This window comes from Mixophyes fleayi, chromosome 4 (assembly GCF_038048845.1).
Source record: "Mixophyes fleayi isolate aMixFle1 chromosome 4, aMixFle1.hap1, whole genome shotgun sequence".
Lineage (NCBI taxonomy): Eukaryota > Metazoa > Chordata > Amphibia > Anura > Limnodynastidae > Mixophyes > Mixophyes fleayi.
This window is the reverse complement of record NC_134405.1, coordinates 223642801-223661987: the sequence shown is the minus strand read 5'-3', so window position 1 is coordinate 223661987 and position 19187 is coordinate 223642801. Positions and strand designations below refer to the sequence as shown.

General features: G+C 41.9%; 1 protein-coding gene across 1 annotated transcript in view; it reads left to right on the top strand.

Annotated features, from left to right (window-relative positions):
• CEP290 (centrosomal protein 290) overlaps nt 1-19187 on the top strand; it is a 222067-nt gene that overhangs the window by 200431 nt on the left and 2449 nt on the right. Inside the window, exons 47-51 of the mRNA XM_075209376.1 lie at nt 2864-2986; nt 3701-3873; nt 12500-12641; nt 13341-13414; nt 14148-14221. Coding sequence (XP_075065477.1) covers nt 2864-2986; nt 3701-3873; nt 12500-12641; nt 13341-13414; nt 14148-14221 — 586 coding nt within the window. The remainder of the gene's footprint in view (nt 1-2863; nt 2987-3700; nt 3874-12499; nt 12642-13340; nt 13415-14147; nt 14222-19187) is intronic.

The window sequence follows — 19187 nt, the reverse complement described above, 5'->3', positions numbered from 1 at the left end:
TGACTCACATCTATCCTTTTTTCCCCACATCAACTCTATATCTAAATCATGTTACATACATCTAAAAACCTTTTCCAGAAGATGCACATATCTCACACAAGACACTGCAAAAACCTTAATTCATGCACTCATCTCCCGCATTGACTATTGCAAGTCCCTCCTTACTGGTCTTCCCAAAATCAGACTCGAGCCCCTACAGTCTTTGCATGCAGCGGCTAGATTGGTTCATCAGAGGAAGAACAGTTTGCAAGGAAAATCACTCTGTCAGTCTCTACATTGGTTACCTGTTTTTCAACTAATCCAAAATAAAATTCTTCTACTAACATACAAGGCCATCAATAAAATCGCACCGACATACATCTCACTTGTCTCAAAATTTCTCTCAACTCGACAACTCTGTTCTGCATAGGATCTGCATCTCTCTTCTACTCTCATCACATCCTACCAATCCTGGTTACAGGACTTTTGTCATCACGCTGCACCCACTTTGTGGAATTCCCTCTCTCGCACAGCAAAACCCTCTCCCAGCACAGTGCAGGGGAAAGTTTGTTGCAGGGAAGGCGATGAAGATGCAATCTGACACTGCACGGCAGTGGCATACCTCAATCACCAGGGGTGGCAACAAGAGTATTTTAGCCATGCGAGAGAGGCTCATGTTTGGGCTATCATGACAGTTTTTATCCTAGGGGTATAAAATTGGGAGGCGGACTTTCTCAACAGGCAGACCCTGCATCCTGGTGAATGGCCCCTCCATCTGGAGCTATTTTCGCGAGTTAGTGGACAGGCGGGTTCAACCAGATATCGAAATAATGGCGTCTCGGTTGAGCCACAAATTCCAGCCCTTTTGCGTCCTGGTGAAATATTTTCTTGCTGACTCAGTAGATATCATGTCCATTGCGGTCATTCTAGTGGCACCAGAATGACCACAGAGGGCCTAGTGCATAAACGTTCTCTTTAGGGACGGTCGTGGTGTCAGACCTGTTAAGGACCATTTTATCATCTCTGTTTAGAACATCTGGCTTTTGAAGTCATGATCCTTCAAGCTAAGGGTTCGTTTAATTGCGTAGGGCAAACAATACTTCGACCTCATAAACCGGGTTCAGCCAAAACAGATCATCGTATCTGGAGGATATATGATGTATGGTGTAAAAGAAAGTAGTATCCTATCTCTTCTTTTTGATTGTTCAGGTTGCTTATGTTCTTGTAGGACAGGCTGGCCCCTGGTTTGCGCCTTAGTTCGCTTAAGATTCAGGTGTCAGCTCTTCCTTTCTTCTTTCAAAGTGGAATTGCTCTGATGTGCAAATGTTCATACAGGGGCTGCTTCATGTGCAACCTCCATATGTTCCTCCAGTAGTGCCTTGGGATTTAAACTTGGTGTTGAATGCTTTACAGCATTCTCATTTTGAACTTTTGTACATGGCAGATTTAAAATTTCTGATGTGGAAGGCTGTCTTCCTTTTGGCCATTTCTTCAGTTAGAAGCGTTTCAGAGCTAGTAGCATTCGCAGTCTCCTCTTCTTGTCTTTCATGTGGATGGGGGGTGGGGGTGGGGGAGTCTTCGAACCAAGCCTTCATTCCTCGTTAAAGGAGTCCAAATGTCATGTCCAGATGTATACCCTGGCCAAATGATGGTCTTTAGAAGTTGTTCTTCGTACTCTGGATGTGGTCCGAGCTTTGCTCACGCCTGTGCGTAGGAATAGAGATGTGCGCAGGACTGAGGATCTTTTTGTCCTCTATGATGCACACAAGAGAGGCTGACCAGCTTCTAAGATGACTATTGCTTGGTGGATTATGGCTGTAATCCGTCAGTCTTATAGTGGGGCTGGGCAGTCTGTTCTGAGGGCTCACTCTGTGAGGTTGGTGAGTGCTTCCTGGGTGGCACAGCATGGTGCCTTTACTGGCCAGCTTTGAAGAGTGGCCACTCTTGGCAGTTGCTTAACACTACATACCAGGAGCACCCCACAAGGCCTACCATTTTGGAAACGCTCTAACCCAGTTGTGTCTAGCCATCACAATTTGTCCCACAGTTCCTTACTCTTTCCAATTTCTCCTGCTTCCAACACAAAAACTGACTGTTTACTTGCTGCCTAAAATATCCTCACCCCTTGACAAGTGCCACTGTAACAAGATGATCTGTGTTATTCACTTCACTGTCAGAAGGGAGATGATACTCTAACTAAGAAAGCAGAGAGTGACTGACCATTTTATAGTCTTGCTCTGCAAAAAGGCACTACGAGGATTGATGGAGTCAGTTCCCATTAGGAGACTAGTCTAAAGAAGCTTCCAATGTTTAATAGAGTACAAGATTATATTTATATTTGCATATCAAAACTGCAGTGGAATGTCAGGTTAACACTGAACCATATATTTTATCTTCATCGGACAATTCAATTTTTATCTTTACCGTTTCTTTCTTTGAGGACCAGCCTCTTGTCAATACCAGCTATAGATTAAAAATTCCATGTTACTATTACATTTATTGTGCTCCATATCTATTGGGAAAGCACATAAATCCTCTGTTTCACCTGCAATTTTCACATATTTTGTTGTGTAGAAAATGTGTAAAAGGTGTTTACCCCATTTCATTTCTATTGTGTTTGCTCAGTGTACGCAGTTATTGTAGCTAGAGATATACCTATATATAAAATGTGATAAGTCTGTCTGTTGATTAGCTTTCACCATAAAAAGTACTTGTATGTCACACCATTACATTGCCTTATTTTTAATATCTCCAGAGTTTAAAATCTCTTTTCCTAATTTATTTGAAGAATAATCATTTTAAGCTACAGTTATGTGTCCTTGTGTGGCATGTACTACATTAATACATCTCTGTACTTGTGTTCCTCTTCCTTTATTGAACCTAGTCGGAACTGGAAAAGCTGCAGCTGCATGTGGGTGGACAGCTAAGTATGAGATATGAAGCAAAGACAAAAGGCATGGAAAAAGTCATTGCTGAAAATGAGAGACTTCGTAAAGAATTGAAATCGGTATGAATAGAATACCCTTGACCTGAACCGTTTTCAAATCATAACCATCATATATAATTAAACCATTCAGGCAATTTATAGTGTAAACACAGCTTTACAAGATTGCATGTAAGCTAGTTGTGCAGGTGCTGTTTGGATGTAATTACTTCTGTATCTATTGCTTCTGCACCTGTTTCTAAAGAAAATATACATCATTTTGTTCATAGTTAAGCTGTGTTCTCTATCTATTCCATTGATGAACATTCTGCAGATAGCAGGGCTCACTTTTCTCTGAGGGGAAATCATTTACATTCATATTGAACAGGATCCTCACCCTTACATTTAATATTTCATTTGGGCCCTCACTTTGACATTTTATTGTAATCGTTTGTGAGCACAGGAGAATATTTTGTCTAAAAATGAAAGCGCGTTGCAACGCCATAGCTGACCGTTATTCCTAGTCCAGTGTCTGATCCCTCACTCGCTATAGTGCTCAGAGATTATTATAGAGGCTGACCACCAGGTCCCCAGTAATGGTAAACAGGGATACCTTGCTTAATTGAACAAAGGGTTGAGGAGTCCTGTCCAACTAGTAGTGGTGAGAAGGGCTGAGTTTTACAATTATGCACTATATGTGGAACTCCTTTTAACAGTAGGGTTTGGATGTTAAAGTAAATATTACTTTTCTATGATTTGTATAGTTCATTTATGTATTTGTTCGTGTCTTATGTACAGGAAATTGAAACATCAGAAAAGTTAAGAATAGCAAAGAGAAATTTGGAGGTTATCAATGAAAAATTGGGAACAAATCTAGAAGAAAGCAGAAGTAAATTGAGCTTTGCAGAAAGCAGAGGACCACAACTGGAAGGAGCAGAAAGCAAAGCCTGGAAGTCGGTAGTCGTAAGCAGGTATGTGTTTATGCGTTAGAATGAAGGGGGCATTCCAGAATACGGTGAAGACATGTTTATGCAAATGCTGCTCCTGTACCAGACTTATCTTCTGTACCTACTATAGGGCAGGTGCAAATACTCACTGATGATGATTATCGTTAACCAGGTGAATATGCTGCTGATGATGCATATGGCTCTGCATATGAGCAGACATACACTTGCTCTCCGTGTTCGTTATGGGAGATTTAAGAGTAATTGAATTGATTTCCATTTTGCAGCCAACTCTGCATCAGTCCCTATAGCGCTAATCTCAACAGTTTACCAATCACATTTGGATAGATCCGTAGTTTCATATTAGCTGTTATGAGACTGTGCAAAAGTGTAGGCATTTATGTTACATGTGTGTCAAGAGGAAAATAATTTATTTAACCATTCAAGGAAATATATAGGAGTTGAAATCCATTTTGATGATATACTGTGTCTGTTGCACAAGTATGCATTCCATTACATTTACTTGTATTTTCTTTTCCATACAATATTTCTTTAAAGCATATTTTTTTGTTTTTATCATTGTGATTTTGCAAGTAAATACACTGAATGACTTCATCTCTGTCTATACAAATCTGTCTTCATATTTAGATGTTGTATTCCTGAGTAGCTTATTACACCTTCTGTTGTATTAGATGTCAGTTTCTAAAATGAAAAATGACTTTTTAGCAATGCATTCATAGTACAGTATATTTAAAAGCCCTTTATATTTTAATATGGAATTCTAAACCTTTGCAGCGCTCTCTAGAATCCCTCTATACAAATAAAACATAAAATAAATTTGAAAATAATTTTATAGAAAAATATATTAATAAAACACATACATAAATGTAATGTCGAAATATAGCTAGAATTTCTCCAAGAGTATGTGGTTTTGCTAAAGGGGCGTCCTCCTGCAGAAAAAAGATATATTGATTTCAATTCCAAAACAGTTATATGGAAGTAAACAGGCAAGCACCAAAATGAGCTACAAAAATACCTCCAAATAATTATCTTCAGCTCTATTTATTTAGTCTTCTCATGTGTGTTATTTCAAAAATTGGGATAATCAGCCTCAAATGCACTCCAAAACAATCCAAATACGATATCTTTATAGGAAACTGTACCGGTACCTTAAAACAGCATGTGTAACTGATGGCATTTGTTAACACACTGTTCTCCTCTGGACTTTAAAAAGTGGCTCAGCACTCCGTGATAACAGGACTTCTTGTGCAATCTCTGTATACTTTGTATCCGTCCTCTCTTCAGTAGCGTGAGCACACATGAGCGGCTAAACGCCGCTAATAACGGTCCAACTTCTCACAGTGCTGGGATTAATTCTCCTCCTAATAACACACTGTTAACCACTGTCAAGTCAAAAGGTACCAAAGACAGAAAACCTCATTGAGTCCTGCACAATCTTATTCCTTGGAGCAATAAAGATGCTGAACACGATCTCCTGTCATTCATGAAATTTTTCTCTACGAACACCAGCTGACATGTTTCATCCCTATAATGGGATCTTTATATTTTAATGTGCTTTATATATTTATTTGTTGTACTGTGGATTTAGAACCCAGCACCACTGTGTATATCATATAGGAAAAAAATCATGTAGGGCTATCTTATCTTTAAGGTCTCTGATTGGATCCCAGGTGGTGTGGAACTTTTTCCTGATGAAATACTATTGTACAAAACACTTAGGGAAGGAGTTCCACATCACTCTCCATCTCTGACACCTATGCATGTTCAGCTGCTTGTTCTTTGGCTCCCTGATAGCTTCTCTCTCCAGTGGCAGCTCTTCAGACCTAAGAAGGTTAGTTTTATCTTTAGCGTGTTGCATCTTCTAAAATCAGCTGAGCTATTTTAAGTTATTTATGTAATTTATGTAATTTTTATACCCTCAGTTATGTAATTCAACTTGGTTTGTATTTTTACATTATCATGTTCTCTATATATGGTACACTGAATTATATGGCCACTGGGATCTACCCTAAGAAGTGATGCAACTGTTTGGGATCGAATCTGGGACTTTGAGAACAAAAGAGTCCTGGATTTCTAGATAAGCCTATTTGTTTAATTAGTATGGGGACAATAATTAATGTGTGTGTTAAGTACAATCATATATATATATATATATATATATATATATATATATATATATATATATATATATATATATATATATATATATATATATATATATATTCACTTTTGTTCTACCTTTTTTCTTACTGATGCAATACTTGGCAAACAATAAGGTCCCCATAGAAGAGAACTGCAATGCTGAAAAGGGAGTTAACTTAACGATCCACTAACATCTATGTGGCTATGTTGCTGGGTATTACACTATTACTTTGTTACTTTGACAGTACATATTTCAAATGTGATCATTATAAATTGGTGCTGTCCAACTCAATTCTATCTATTCACCACTGAATATATATTTATGATCTGTACAAAATGGTTTCAGCCATTGATCACAACTATCTGTAACGGTATGGGGTTGCGTGTTAATGGGACACGTTTGTTTTTATCATGTGTGCCACAGGTAACATTAGTCCCTATTTTTATCCCACCCTGTTTATTAAAAGTATTTACATGACAGTGAGCATATCAAAGGAGAGAATAGTGTTTGAAATAGGCTTTAACAAAAAAATCTAATTAATTTGAAGGAAAACACCAGACTATCGTAAAAGATTTTAAGACAGTGTCTCAAGATAGTATGTTACTTGTGTAGCAAATTAAATTTCTCCAACATTCTTATCTGGAGGACACTGCTACATTGGATTGTGGTAAGGGTGCAGGAGTCGGGCACTCAAGGGCTAATTCATTGAAGGCTGAGGCTCCTACCCTCTCCCAGCCCTTGTACCTCTGTGTCACTTGAATGCCCAAAGATTTGGGCAAATGTTTATAGGGCCTATGGCATGCCAGTTATCTGTATATTATTTTTTTTTTACTTTCCACCGATCTCCATTTTATTTGCATGGTTTTACAGCGTGATTAAGGGGTTTTCTCGCTGCAGCTGTCAAGCTGCATCAGTGAGTTCCCTCATAAAAATGAAAGAGAGGTCACTACCATTCTTCCCCCACTCCCAGCGGAGTTCAGGGGGAGAGGTAATATTGGTTTATAGAGCTGGCTTAATGGGCTGAGGTCACTAGAGTGATGGGAGCCACCTGGGAATCTGTCTTTATACAGGAGCCTCCCATTTCACTGGTTCTCTGAAGGGGAAGAAATACTCATACAGATGGTTTCTCCCTCCTGGCAGGCTTTCCTGTTGGTGAAAGCTTGCCACAACATTGATGATAAGATTTTTTCTGACTGGCTGAGGCTCCTCTCTTCTTCAGACTTCTCCTCAGATAAAGGCTCCAGCTCTTTTCCTGAAGCCTTGGGTTAAGTACATCCAATTTTCCTATGTTTAATACCTCTATTTGTTATTTTCTTTAAAAAAAAAAATTAAAAAAAAATTTGTTTTACTTGTACCTATTGTTTGAATGTGGAAGATTGTACAGTTTATTGTTACTCGCCACTGTAAGCCTGGAGGAGGATTCGCAACCGCTTGGGAGGGATGCATCTGATATGGCAGAACCGGCATGGACAAGATCCCTGGCTCAGTCCATTGCGGAGTGGACAAAGTTGGCTGCACCTTCAAGAGAGATCAGTGAAACTACTCCTTTGCCTATTTATGTAGCCGCGCTGCAAGCTGATTCTCTCCAGAAGGAATCTGTGTCTCAGGTGGAGACAGGCTCTGTCTGCTGTTCAGGAAGTACAAAAATAGACCAGGACTTTGAGAAGCCCTGAAACAGACTGCTCCAAAGTGTCTTCTTCTTTAGAGAAGCTTCTTGATGGTCTTAGAACTCAGAGACCAAAAAAGCACCAGTTGTTTTCTTAGGCTTTCAGAAGGGAGCATTTCGATTCTGAATTCTCTTTTCAGGAAGAGGGAGAACTCCTGGATGACTCTAACCAGGATGATCGTGTGGGATTCGAAAACAAAACTTTTGTAGGTCTGGGCATTGACAAACTGGTCATGGCGGTACGTCAGGCTCTGGATATAATGAATATAGAAGATTCTCAGTCTACATAGTCTGCATTGTTTAAAAGAAAGAAGAAAAAAAATATTTATTTTCCTTCATCCTACCAGCGCTCCAAGGGAAAGCCTGAGCTAAGCCAGATAAAAAAAAAAAAAAAATCTTATTCCTAGAAATATTCCAGTGGCATATTCTTTGCCTGCAGAAGAAATGTCTAAGAAATGTCTAAATGGGAGTATCCGCCTAAGGTGGATAATCCAGTGACTCGCCTATGTAAATTCACTACTCTTCCTGTCCTGGGTGCATCATTACTTAAAGATGGCGGACGGAAAATGTGAAAACATTTTAAAATTCATCTCCGTGGGGGGTGTGGCTTGGACGCCATGGTAGTTGGCAGCAATTTGCAAGAGCTCCTCATGCTGAATAGAAATTACTCCCTTTCCCACGAGAAAACTCATCTTATTACCTCCTAGGTCAGGTGCTGGTGGAGCCGGAAGGTGCAGGAACGCAGTTGGGCTCAGGTGTGTTCCTTAGACCCGCTGATCCAGGAGACGGTGAGCCCCACTCTATTCTACCAAGCCGGAGTGCCCCCCTTTGCAGCAGACCCCCACCCGCTATACATCCTACCTGCGGGAGAGCCTCTGCTGGGGACGGGTCACCGTGGACGCCGCTGCCCGCCTTGGTTCGGAAGCCCCGGCCTCGGGTAGGTATCACATTGCCTAAAGGAGGACTTCCGGAAGGGGCCGGGCCACTCGGCGGTATTCGGAGCGCCCATCCCCGCGGACCTCATCCAGCGGATAGTCAGGGATGCACAGCATCTATCCCTGGGCACAGCCTGAAGGTCCTGGCAATTAAGGGCACCGAAGATATCGTTTAGCTCGCGGGTCAGCCCTCCTCCCCTGTGTGGTCTCAACTTCACTGGAGTTACTCCGTTTGCTCTCTTTAAGGTACACAGTCTCATCGGCACTTCTATCAGCCACGCTGGAGGCGTAGTAGGCGCGTTATCGGTTGGAGGAGATTTCCATGCTGCACTTAAGCCACCTCTAGGTTCTGGTATCATACAAAGCTGTTTGAATTACCAAATTTTAAAAGCCAAATAGTCTGCACTATTCTGCTCCCAGCTTATTATCAGTAACAGGGCTGTGGCTCTCTGAAAACCTACCCTCTTTCCCAGCTAAGGGTATAGGTTAAAGGAGATAATAATTGAGCCAAATGTAAAACATGGAATAACCTGGCAGGGTCCAGGAACCCTCACCATCCCCAGTCCTTATACAATCTGTGAAAATGCTAGTCAAGAGCGTGTGAATATACTAACAGCCTAGTGCTTGGCAATTATATTCTCTGGAAAGTCCTCTTCTATCCATCCTCTATCTGATTTTCATTTCAAGTCATAGTTTGTCCAGTTGCCGGTGTAATGGCTCCTAAAAAGGTAAAGGCTACTACCTCTGCGTCACCTGTTCAATTTTTCAAGCCCCGCAATATTTCTCCCAGTACAGGATATGCCAAAATCCATCTCTGTGGCTGCTAGGGCAGCCCTCAGACCCCCTTCTTAGTGTTCGCATGGGTCTTCAAGGCCATGAAAAAATGGTCGGAACAACTTTTGGAGGGACTGCAGTCTGACCGTCCTAAATCTGAAATATTCTAAGAAGTCTGCTTTAGTGGTGTTGGCTAGATGGGCTCTTGTCCCATGAACGGAGCCAAAGAGGTCCTTGGAGGCCCTGCCATACGTCGGCTCGTTTTTTTTCCGGGCCCGAGCTGTACAGAATGATCTCTCAGGCTACGGGAGGTAAGAGTCTCTTTCTCCCGGTCACCCGGGATCGAGGTACCGTTCCTTTCTGGCGTCTTTTCGCCCAAAACCCTCTTCCTCCAGCACATACAGGTCAGCAGAGGGAAAACAGACCTGGGCAGTGAACATCCCAGCTCCTAGGCCCTATGACAAGCAGTCAGCTTTCTCCTTTCTCCCTCCCAGTTCCGACTGGGTTGGGACCCTTTTTTTTTTTTTTTGTCCTCCGCCTCAGATCAGAGGGTAACCGGTATCCTAGAGGGAGGTTACATCCTCATCAACATTTATTTATAGTACAGTATGCCAGGTTCCACTCTCTGATGTTTCAACTGAATATCTTTTAACTGTAAAAGTTTTTATTAGGTTTTGCAAGATATCAGCAAAGGTTAAAGAAAAATAAATTTAAAAAAAGTATATAGTGGGTAAGGAACACAACAGTAGATCACAAAAAAATTACAAAAATAAATCACACACCTGAGATATGTCTATAAATTAGCAGTTGCACAATTATCAACTGAATATCTTGAGTAAGTGGTCAAGATCCAACCTCCACTGCAACACTGCATCTTTGACTCTCTGAGGTCTCTTCCGGGCATCTCGGCCGTCGCTATGACGACCGGAACGTCACTTCCTGCATCTTCGTCCCGGTTGCCTGGGCAACAACTGGGACTCTGGGGAGCTACTGGCGCCGCGCCCAGCCAGCTGTCAAACAGCCGGGCGTGTGCGCACAGGGGATTACACAGTCAGCCAATCAAGGCTGATTAAGGAATAGTTACCCATGGCACTCTGCCTATTTCCATTGGGTGCAGGCTCTGCATATTCATTATACTGCAGCTGAGGACACATTCTGGACTGTGTCCTGATTGGCCATCTGCACTATTTAGGGCAGTGAGGACTGAGCCTCACTACCGGTTATAGCGTCCTGTCCCAGTACTGCTGCCTGCTATTTGTTCCTGTATTTGATGTTTAACCTAAGATTGCTTACCCGTGTATGACCTTTGCCTGTTTCTGGACCTTGAACCTCTGCTTCTGACCCTGACCTATTGCTTGAACCTGGATTTTGAACCTCTGCTTGAGACCCCGATCTTATGCCTGTCCCTAGACACAGAACCTGTGCCTGTGACCACTGACCTTGGTTTGTTCCTTGGATACGTTGTCTGCTGCTGGCTCCCACCCTTGCCTGGACCCCACGTTGCTGTCTGCCATAGCACTCTCTTCCTGGGTTCTCTTTGGCCGGTACACATCTCACGACCCTCTGTTTGTCTGAAGCCAAGTCTGTCCCCACCACTAGGGGCAACAGTAAACACCAGACTTCAGAGCAGACTCCAGGTTTTGCTGTACTGGCTGGAGGAGTTCCTAACAACGTCATGACTGTCCCTTGAAACTTCAGGTCGATTTATCTCTTCCCTTTGATTCTGATGCTCCCTCACGTCCTCAAGAGAAAGGGCGTTTCTTTCATCCTCGTGCTTCCAGATTGGCCACAAAAAGCCTTGTTTGCCAACATACTAAAGATGGTGGAAGGTGCAGGATGACTACTTTCTCTGCGGGAAGATCTTCTATCACAAGGTCCATTCCACCACCAGCATTTTCCTCGTCTATCTTTAACGGCATGGCTGTTGAAGCCAGGATTTTGAGGGAAAAGGGATCTGTGAATGTTTATTCAGACTATGCTTAGAAAGCCAGTTTCAACAAGTAATTTATCATAGAGTTTGGAAGACTTATGTGGCGTGAACGTAAAGGTTTCCACACTTTAGTCTTTTAATCATGGCTTCTTTCTTTTCTCCAGGAAGGACTAAGACTGTTAAAGTTCAGAACTCAGCCTTGTCGGTGTATTTCCAGAAAAATTTGGCTCAGTACGGAGGTTAAGACCTTCTTCCAATCAAGAAACTGTCATTTCCTCCTTCATGATCAACTTGCCTTACTAGACATAGTAAGAGCAGTAAGAGTTTATATGGATAGAATTTCAGCAGATCGTAAATCTGACTCCTTAGTCACCAAGGCACTCCTCGGTGAGTGGCTCTTGGACGGAGTGTCACGGGATTTTGGTGGAGCAGTTATGTCACATCGCTACTTGGTCCTCTGTCCACACGTTCACCAGATTTTACCATTTTCCTGTTTTTGCATCCAGAGATGCTAGCGTTGGATGGCGTATTTTGCATTCAGCTATGTCTAAGCGTACCCTCCCATTGGGGCAGCTTTGGAATGTCCCCAATTTAACAGTGTACCCCGGATAAGGATCCTAAAGAAAATAGGATTTTTGTACTTACCATTAAATCCGTTTCTCCTAATTCATCTGGGGAGCACTGAGCTCTCACTCTTTTACGTTCCGTGTTCCGTTTTGTATGTTTGAACGGTTTGTTTGATTGTTTCTTGTAATACCCTGGGGCTGGAAGAGGGACGGAGCCTCGGCCTTCAGGGAATTAACTCTTGAGTGGCTGACTCCTGTACCTTCACCACAACTCAATGTAGCAGTGTCCCCCAGATGGATAAGAAGAAACAGATTTAACAGTAAGTACAATAATCCACATCCAGCAGTACATTGAAACTTAGGTGTCTACTAAAATAGATATGTTCTTAGTGGTTATATTTTGTGGGTGTACATAGAGGTATATTTCCAATCATATGTCAGAGGGGATTGAATGGCTCATAGTTGTCTTGCCAAGGCTGAATAAACCTTAAGTAGAAGACACATGTTCCCTTTTTTTTCTTCAATCAGCTAAACATTACAAATAGCTATACATTACAATTATATAATTGACACTTTGTAAACAAAATAGCCTAAAAAATATCCTTTCTAACTTGTCAGGATGTATGAAACAAAGATGAAGGAGATGGAAGCAGAACTTATTAAGAAAAATGACAGCATTGTTGATCTGAAAAGGCTACTGAGAGAAGCAACTGAGCGTGAACAGAAAACTGAACAAACAATGCGCATCCTAAAAGATGAAGTAAATAACTGAAGATAGAGAACTGATTTTATTGTATATGTTCTTCAAAGCAGCTCAGGCATTTTTTTTTATTAAATACTTTTAAGTTAACTATGACAGAGTTGCATCTTTACACATTTTCTTTGGTAAACTCCATTCTATCTTGGCAACTAAAACTGTGCTGGACCAATACAAGACTATGATGCATGTCTTTCATTCTCTGTTGTGTTTTCTGTATGATTTCATCTAATTTTGTACTCAACAGTACCAACAAATTGATGGCTTTTTATTTTTGCTGTAGTACATCCTTAACAATAATAAAATGTTTGTAAATGAATATAAACATTAATGTATACATATTGGCACTTTCTAACTTATATTGAGACATATAGCTCTGAACTAATGTAAAAGTGTTTTTAGGAACTTATTTCCACTTATTCTGGTAATGTGGCTACTCCTCTAATCAGCAGCTAGACTTAATTTACAGCAACTGCATTAGGTCTTTCCTGCTACAGAAAGACCTCAGCAGCACCAACCATGAGGCAGTATCCCCCCCCTTATATGTAAGCACTTTATGCAAGAAATGGTAGAAGACATATGTATTTTAGAGCAGAGATCCTATTGAAGGCAAACTAAATTGTTTTAAAGAAATGTAATAATTATAATTGGCCATTATCATATTTTAACCTTCTTCTACATATTTGTTTTTTCGTGACCAAGATTGAGCTACTAAAGCATTTTCCTGAAGATGCAAAGACAGATGAAGGTCTCACCAGAGATTTTCAAATACTCCGGTAAATATATAAAAATCATGTTGCTTTTTAAGAGGCCATTGAATCTTGTGCTGCAGCATCCATGCTTCATATTTAGTACAATAAATAACCACTGTTAAACCTATACACAGTTAATTGTTTTTTCCATTTTATTGATTGCATTCTTGTCATCTTTATTTTCTTTGCTAATGGTTGCAATCTTGTAAAGGTTGCTCTTCTTTTTACAACAAAGTATGTGAAGGATTTTCATGTATTTACGTTTCCTAACAGTCCTTGATAGTTTGTATAGCTTGGTAACATTATTATGGTCAAGAATGTCTAAAGTTTTGAACTACTCATTTTCACAATATTCCCGTATCATGGCACAATAACAAATTTTCCAAAGTGTATCCTGCAAATTGCTTGCTCTTTTATCATATCTTCAGGCATTAACATGCGCTTTCATTCCCACATTTTTGTTCTGAATATCACTTGCACCCACGTAAACAGACCATGCACTTTCTATACACTATGTCTGTCAAATAGTGCTGTGCTGTTTTATGAACCATCAAATGCATGTTATAATTGTTATCTAGCAGGTCAATGTTACACATGTATAGACCTAACCCTCTTATACAAATAGAACTAAAGCATTCCTCTTGTGTCTAGTGAATAAACGCAGCATACAATTTGTATTGAATACCCTATTTATTGATTCAATTTTAAAGCTGTTCAGATTTTATTTTTTTTAAATATCAATATTGCATGTTTTCAGGTTGGCCAATAATCGCTTAGAAAATGAAAAGGCTGAGTTGGTTCACCAGCTGGAAGTATATAAACAACAAACTGGTACGTGTTCTTTGTATCACCAACATTTAGGCTAGGCATGTCTATGTACTATATATGCAAGATGTAGTATTTTTTTTATTTAATTTTTTTAATCTTATAGTAATATAGAAACTAAAGAGATGTAAGTAGCATAATGAGATTATTTCCCAGACTTTTACAAAACCTGGCTATATTCAATAACACTTCGTCATAACAATTTTTAGTTACACACTAATGGTATTGATTTCATTTTTAATGATATTTTAGCATTCATTTCCATTTAGGGGTGTGCTGGGAGTAAGGCGCTTAAAAAACTAATACCTTGTCTGGCATTTTCCCTCCCCTCTAAGTACCCTGTACAGGGGTCCTTCAGTTTTTAGTTGGGGGCCACAGAGTAGGGCACTTTTCTTAAGTTTTGGTTTATTTCACTAGTGTTGTTCTTTTGGAGAAATCCGCGGATGAGAGCAGCATTTGCATCTTCTGTGCGATTACACTGTGTTTGACACTATTGCTGTCACTGTACGCTCTATTTCATCTTTTGAGTACTGCCTGTCGCTCTACTCTTCAGTTTTACGCATTGAGTTCTAACCTCTTTTACTTATATTGTGTCTCGTTACCCTCCCTAAATATATGTGGTGGAGTACTGATTTTATTTAGCATTATATAGCACTTACATTGCAAGTAAACCACTATTGTTCTAAATAGATAGAGATGACACATCTATAATGTAAACTGTTAGATCAATCTTGGTTACAGATTGTATTCTATGGTTTCTCCTTCCCCTTTTCTTCTGTGCTTTTATCATAAAAAGGACTTCTTCCAAATCCAAAGATGCCACGGGAAGATCCATAGTATATTTCACCTGTTCTAAATGTCAGGAAAATTTACCCAGTGGCCTGGCAAGCCCGATGCATGATTTGTGAGTCTAAGGATCAAGATTTGCGTACATCTGAGGGGGCATACCCAAATTGGCAGAGCCAACCTGGTCCATTGTGGAGCTTAAAAAGGATGCAGTGCGTCCTGTGATGGTAGGTGAAAACGTTTTTTCTCCTACTTTCCTTAGGGGCTCCATTGTCGATAACCCCCATCAGGTTTAGGTGTCTCAACGACTCCCATACCCTATTGTGGAAGTGCAGGAACCTCCCTGGATACGAAACCTGGAAAGGTCTGGTTAAGGGGTCTTCGCACAGGCACCAGGCTCATCCCCACGTCCATTTGTTAGGAAAGTCCATCTCTCAGGAAGAAGGTGAGATCCAAAGGGACTCAGATTAGGAGGACCTGACTGCATGGAAGGATGAGTCCTTCAGTAGACAGGGGGTTGAGAATCTAATTTTAGCTGTCCAACAGACCTTGGATATTCAGGATGCAGGACTATTGGTTTTGGAGGTTTCCCTATCCAATTGGAAAAAGAAACAACCTGTTTCTTTTCCTTTCCCCCCGCACTTACCTGAAATCTTGGGTGAGGCTTGGCAGAAACCAGATAGCAGATTGTGAGGCAGTTCCAGTTCACTTACCCCTTCTCGGACAGACATAGCTAAATGAGAGATTCCACTTTGAACGGATGCCCCCATTGCACATCTATCTAAATACACTACCATTCCTATTACGAGTACTGCTTCCTTAAAAAGGGAAGACAGGAAATTTGAGGGCATTTTAAAATCAATTTTTGTTGTGTCAGGTTCTTCACTTAGGCCCATTGTGGCAGCCACTTGGGTGCTCAGTTGTAGAAAATGGGCTGGCACACAGTCTGGGAAGTCAGAGTTAAAGCCTTTAGCGGAACATATAAAGGAAGCTTTCCAGTACTTGCAAGACTCTAAACATGATGCAGCTCTGGCTCGATCCATGACCTCTGCCCTAGCAGTAGCGGCCAGACGTAGTCTCTGGCTCAGATCCTAGGAGGCAGATGCAGAGTCCAAGAAGGCTTTGGAGGTTTACTCTGTGAAGGTTCGATCCTATTTGGCCCAGAACTGGACCAGATCATTTCTCAACCCACAAGTCCGAAGAGCTTCTTCCTTCCCGTTAATACCCCAAACAACAGGGGCCGGAGATTCCGGTCCATTTGCTACATTGGTAGAATGGGAACTTCCATAAGGGCCAGTCCTGTACCTCAGGGTAAGCTCCTCAAAGGAGTGGGCATGCAGCCTTGGACAGGCAAATGTATTGGACCCAAGCCGGCTGACAAAAAGTCTGGATGACTTCCCTCCCACCCCTATGCAGAAGTTTTGTGGTGGGGGCCCATTTCCTGCTCTTTTGAGACCAGTGGATCCGTTCTTCACTGGATGCCTTGACGCCAGTGGCATAGTGGAAAGAGGTTACATCCTGGGATGCCTCCATAGCATTTATATTCCACTTCCGTTCAAAGATACAGGGCCAGGAGATTAGCCTTTCAGGGGGCCATTTGGTCACGAAGGAGCAAAAAGGTTTGGGTTATTACTCAAACCTCTTTCTTGTGCAAAAACCGGATTTGTCCTGCCGGCCCATCCTGAACCTGAAGCTCCTGAATTTACACTTCAGAGTGGCAGATTCAAGATAAAGTCTTGCAATGCCGTGTATTCCAAGGATGCATATCTTCCTATCGCAATATGGGAAGGTCACTACAGCCTCCTCAGGTTTGAGGTGGACGCATCCCATTACCACTTCAGAGCTCTAGCCTTTGGTCTGGGGACACTGCTAAAGATATTTACAAAGGTTATGACGGTCATGGTAGCACTCTTACGGGCAAAAGGAATGATTATAATACAGCATCCAGACGAACTATTGATAAAAGTGATTTATACCCCTTTTCTTTCCCACTTACGCTTGATAGCAGAAAACACTGGAATTGCACAGATGGGTCATAAATCGGAAAAAGTCCAACCTTGTCACTGTGCAGTGTATGATTTTTCTGGATACCTTCTTCCACAGATGGTGTTTTTACCACAGGACAAAGATTCTGGCTGTTCAGAAACAGGTGAAGGCCTTGTTGTCTCTAAGGCTCGTTTCCATCCTCCAATGTATGAAACTGATCAGGAAGATGGTGTCTTGTTTCGAAGCGGTGCAGTTTGCTTGCTTTCACTCCTGAACTTTCCAAAATGAGATCCTCACAGGTGGCCAAGGTCCAATCCTTAATAAGCGCCACATGTTTTCAGTATGTCACCAACAAATCGTCAGTCCCTCCTGTGGTGACTGAAAACCACAAATGAGGGGCACTCCTTCACGGTGTAGGACTAGACAATTGTGACCACAGATGCCAGCCTGCAGGATGAGGTGCAGTGATGCTGAACATCCGCCTTCAGGGGCTTTGGTCCCGCGAGACAGCAAATTTACCCATCAACATCTTCGAGCTCCAAGCAATTTTCAATACTCTGGGGGCAGACTCATTTCCTCTTGAGAAACCTGTCCATCCAAATCCAGTCCGACAACGCCACAGCTGTGGAGTATATAAATCACCAATGGGGATCTAGAAATCCCCTTGATATGAAGAGGGATCATGTGCTGAGTATAAGATCATGTCCCACCGAGCTCAGCTGTTTTTATACCTTGTGTAGACAATTGGGAAGCCATGCAATTCATGGAAATGGTCCTTCCATCTGGAGGTCTTTGACCAAATCGTAAAAATGTGTGGACAGAGGTTGACATGATCGCCTCTTGGCTGAGCCATAAAATAGCTTGGTATTGTGCCAGAACCAGGGATCCACAGGCATCCCTAGTGGATGCCATGACTGTTCCCTCGCAATACCGCTAGTGTATCTTTTCTGTCCGATTCCCGTGTTACCTCTGGCACCGTACTGGCCAAGGTCATGGTACGCCGATCTTCTCAGCCTGGTCAGAGACTATTGAGACTATTACTAAGACAGTGACTACTACTAAGCCAGAGCCCGTTTCTCCATCAGGACTTATAGCACGGCTGACTTTGCCGGCCTGGCGTTTGAGGCCATGATTCTAAGTAAAAAGGGTCTATCTGAGAAAGTCATCCAGACCATGATCAGGGCCATTTTTACAAAATTGATCAAAGGGTCTGGAAGACTACATAGGCTGGTGTGAAAGGCAAAGTGCTCCTACTTCTTCTTTCAGGTATCTGCATTGTCTTCCAGAGAAGATTGGCTGTTTTGATCTTTCTTCAGGGGCTTCTTAATGTGAAACCACCCCTTATTCCACTGGTAGCGCTGTTGGATATGAACTTGATCCTTTCAGCGCTACAGAAATTCACTTTCAAACCTCTTGAATTTGTTGATTTCAAGTCTTACTTGGAAGGTGTACTTTTTTTCTCTCCAGCCGAGTGTCTAAATTGGCAGCCTAGTCCTGCTGGTTGCCTTTTCTTGTCTTTCACCTGACAGAGTTGTTCTGCGCACTAGAGCTTCTTTCCAGCCCAAGGTGGTGGGCAAATTTTATCTCAACCAGAATACTGTTATCCCTGGGTTGGGCCAAGATTTTACATTTGGAAGCACAGACTGTCTTTTCCTGTTGGATGTAGTTAGGGTCTTGTGTGTGTATATGGACCGCTCGGCCTACTTGCATAAAACAGTGTGTCTCCTTGTCCTGTATGACACACACAAACGATGATGGCCGGCAACGAAACACAATTGGCAGATGGATCAAGGCTACAATCAGTCAGGCTTATCTTTGGGAGGTGTCTCCAATTCCTGACAAGATTACCATTCTGCCAGATCAGTGAGCACCTCTTGGGCAGCGAGGTATGGAGACTCTGTGGAACTGTGGCTGGCAGCTACCTGGTCTTCCGTCCACACTTTCACCGGGTTCTTTGTTTCCAAAGACGCCAGCTTAGGCCTAAAGGTTATGCATGCAGCAGTGTCTGGGGGACCCCATCCCCCTACAGGTAGCTTTGGAATATCCCCCCAATGGAAATGAATGAGGATTCCCCATTAAATTCATTTCGGAGACACTGCACTCCTATCCTTATGTTCTGTTGGTTTTGGTGGTATGGTTCTTGTTTGAGTGCTTAATGCTCTGTTAGTTAAAAACTGAAGACCTACACACAGGGGCCATA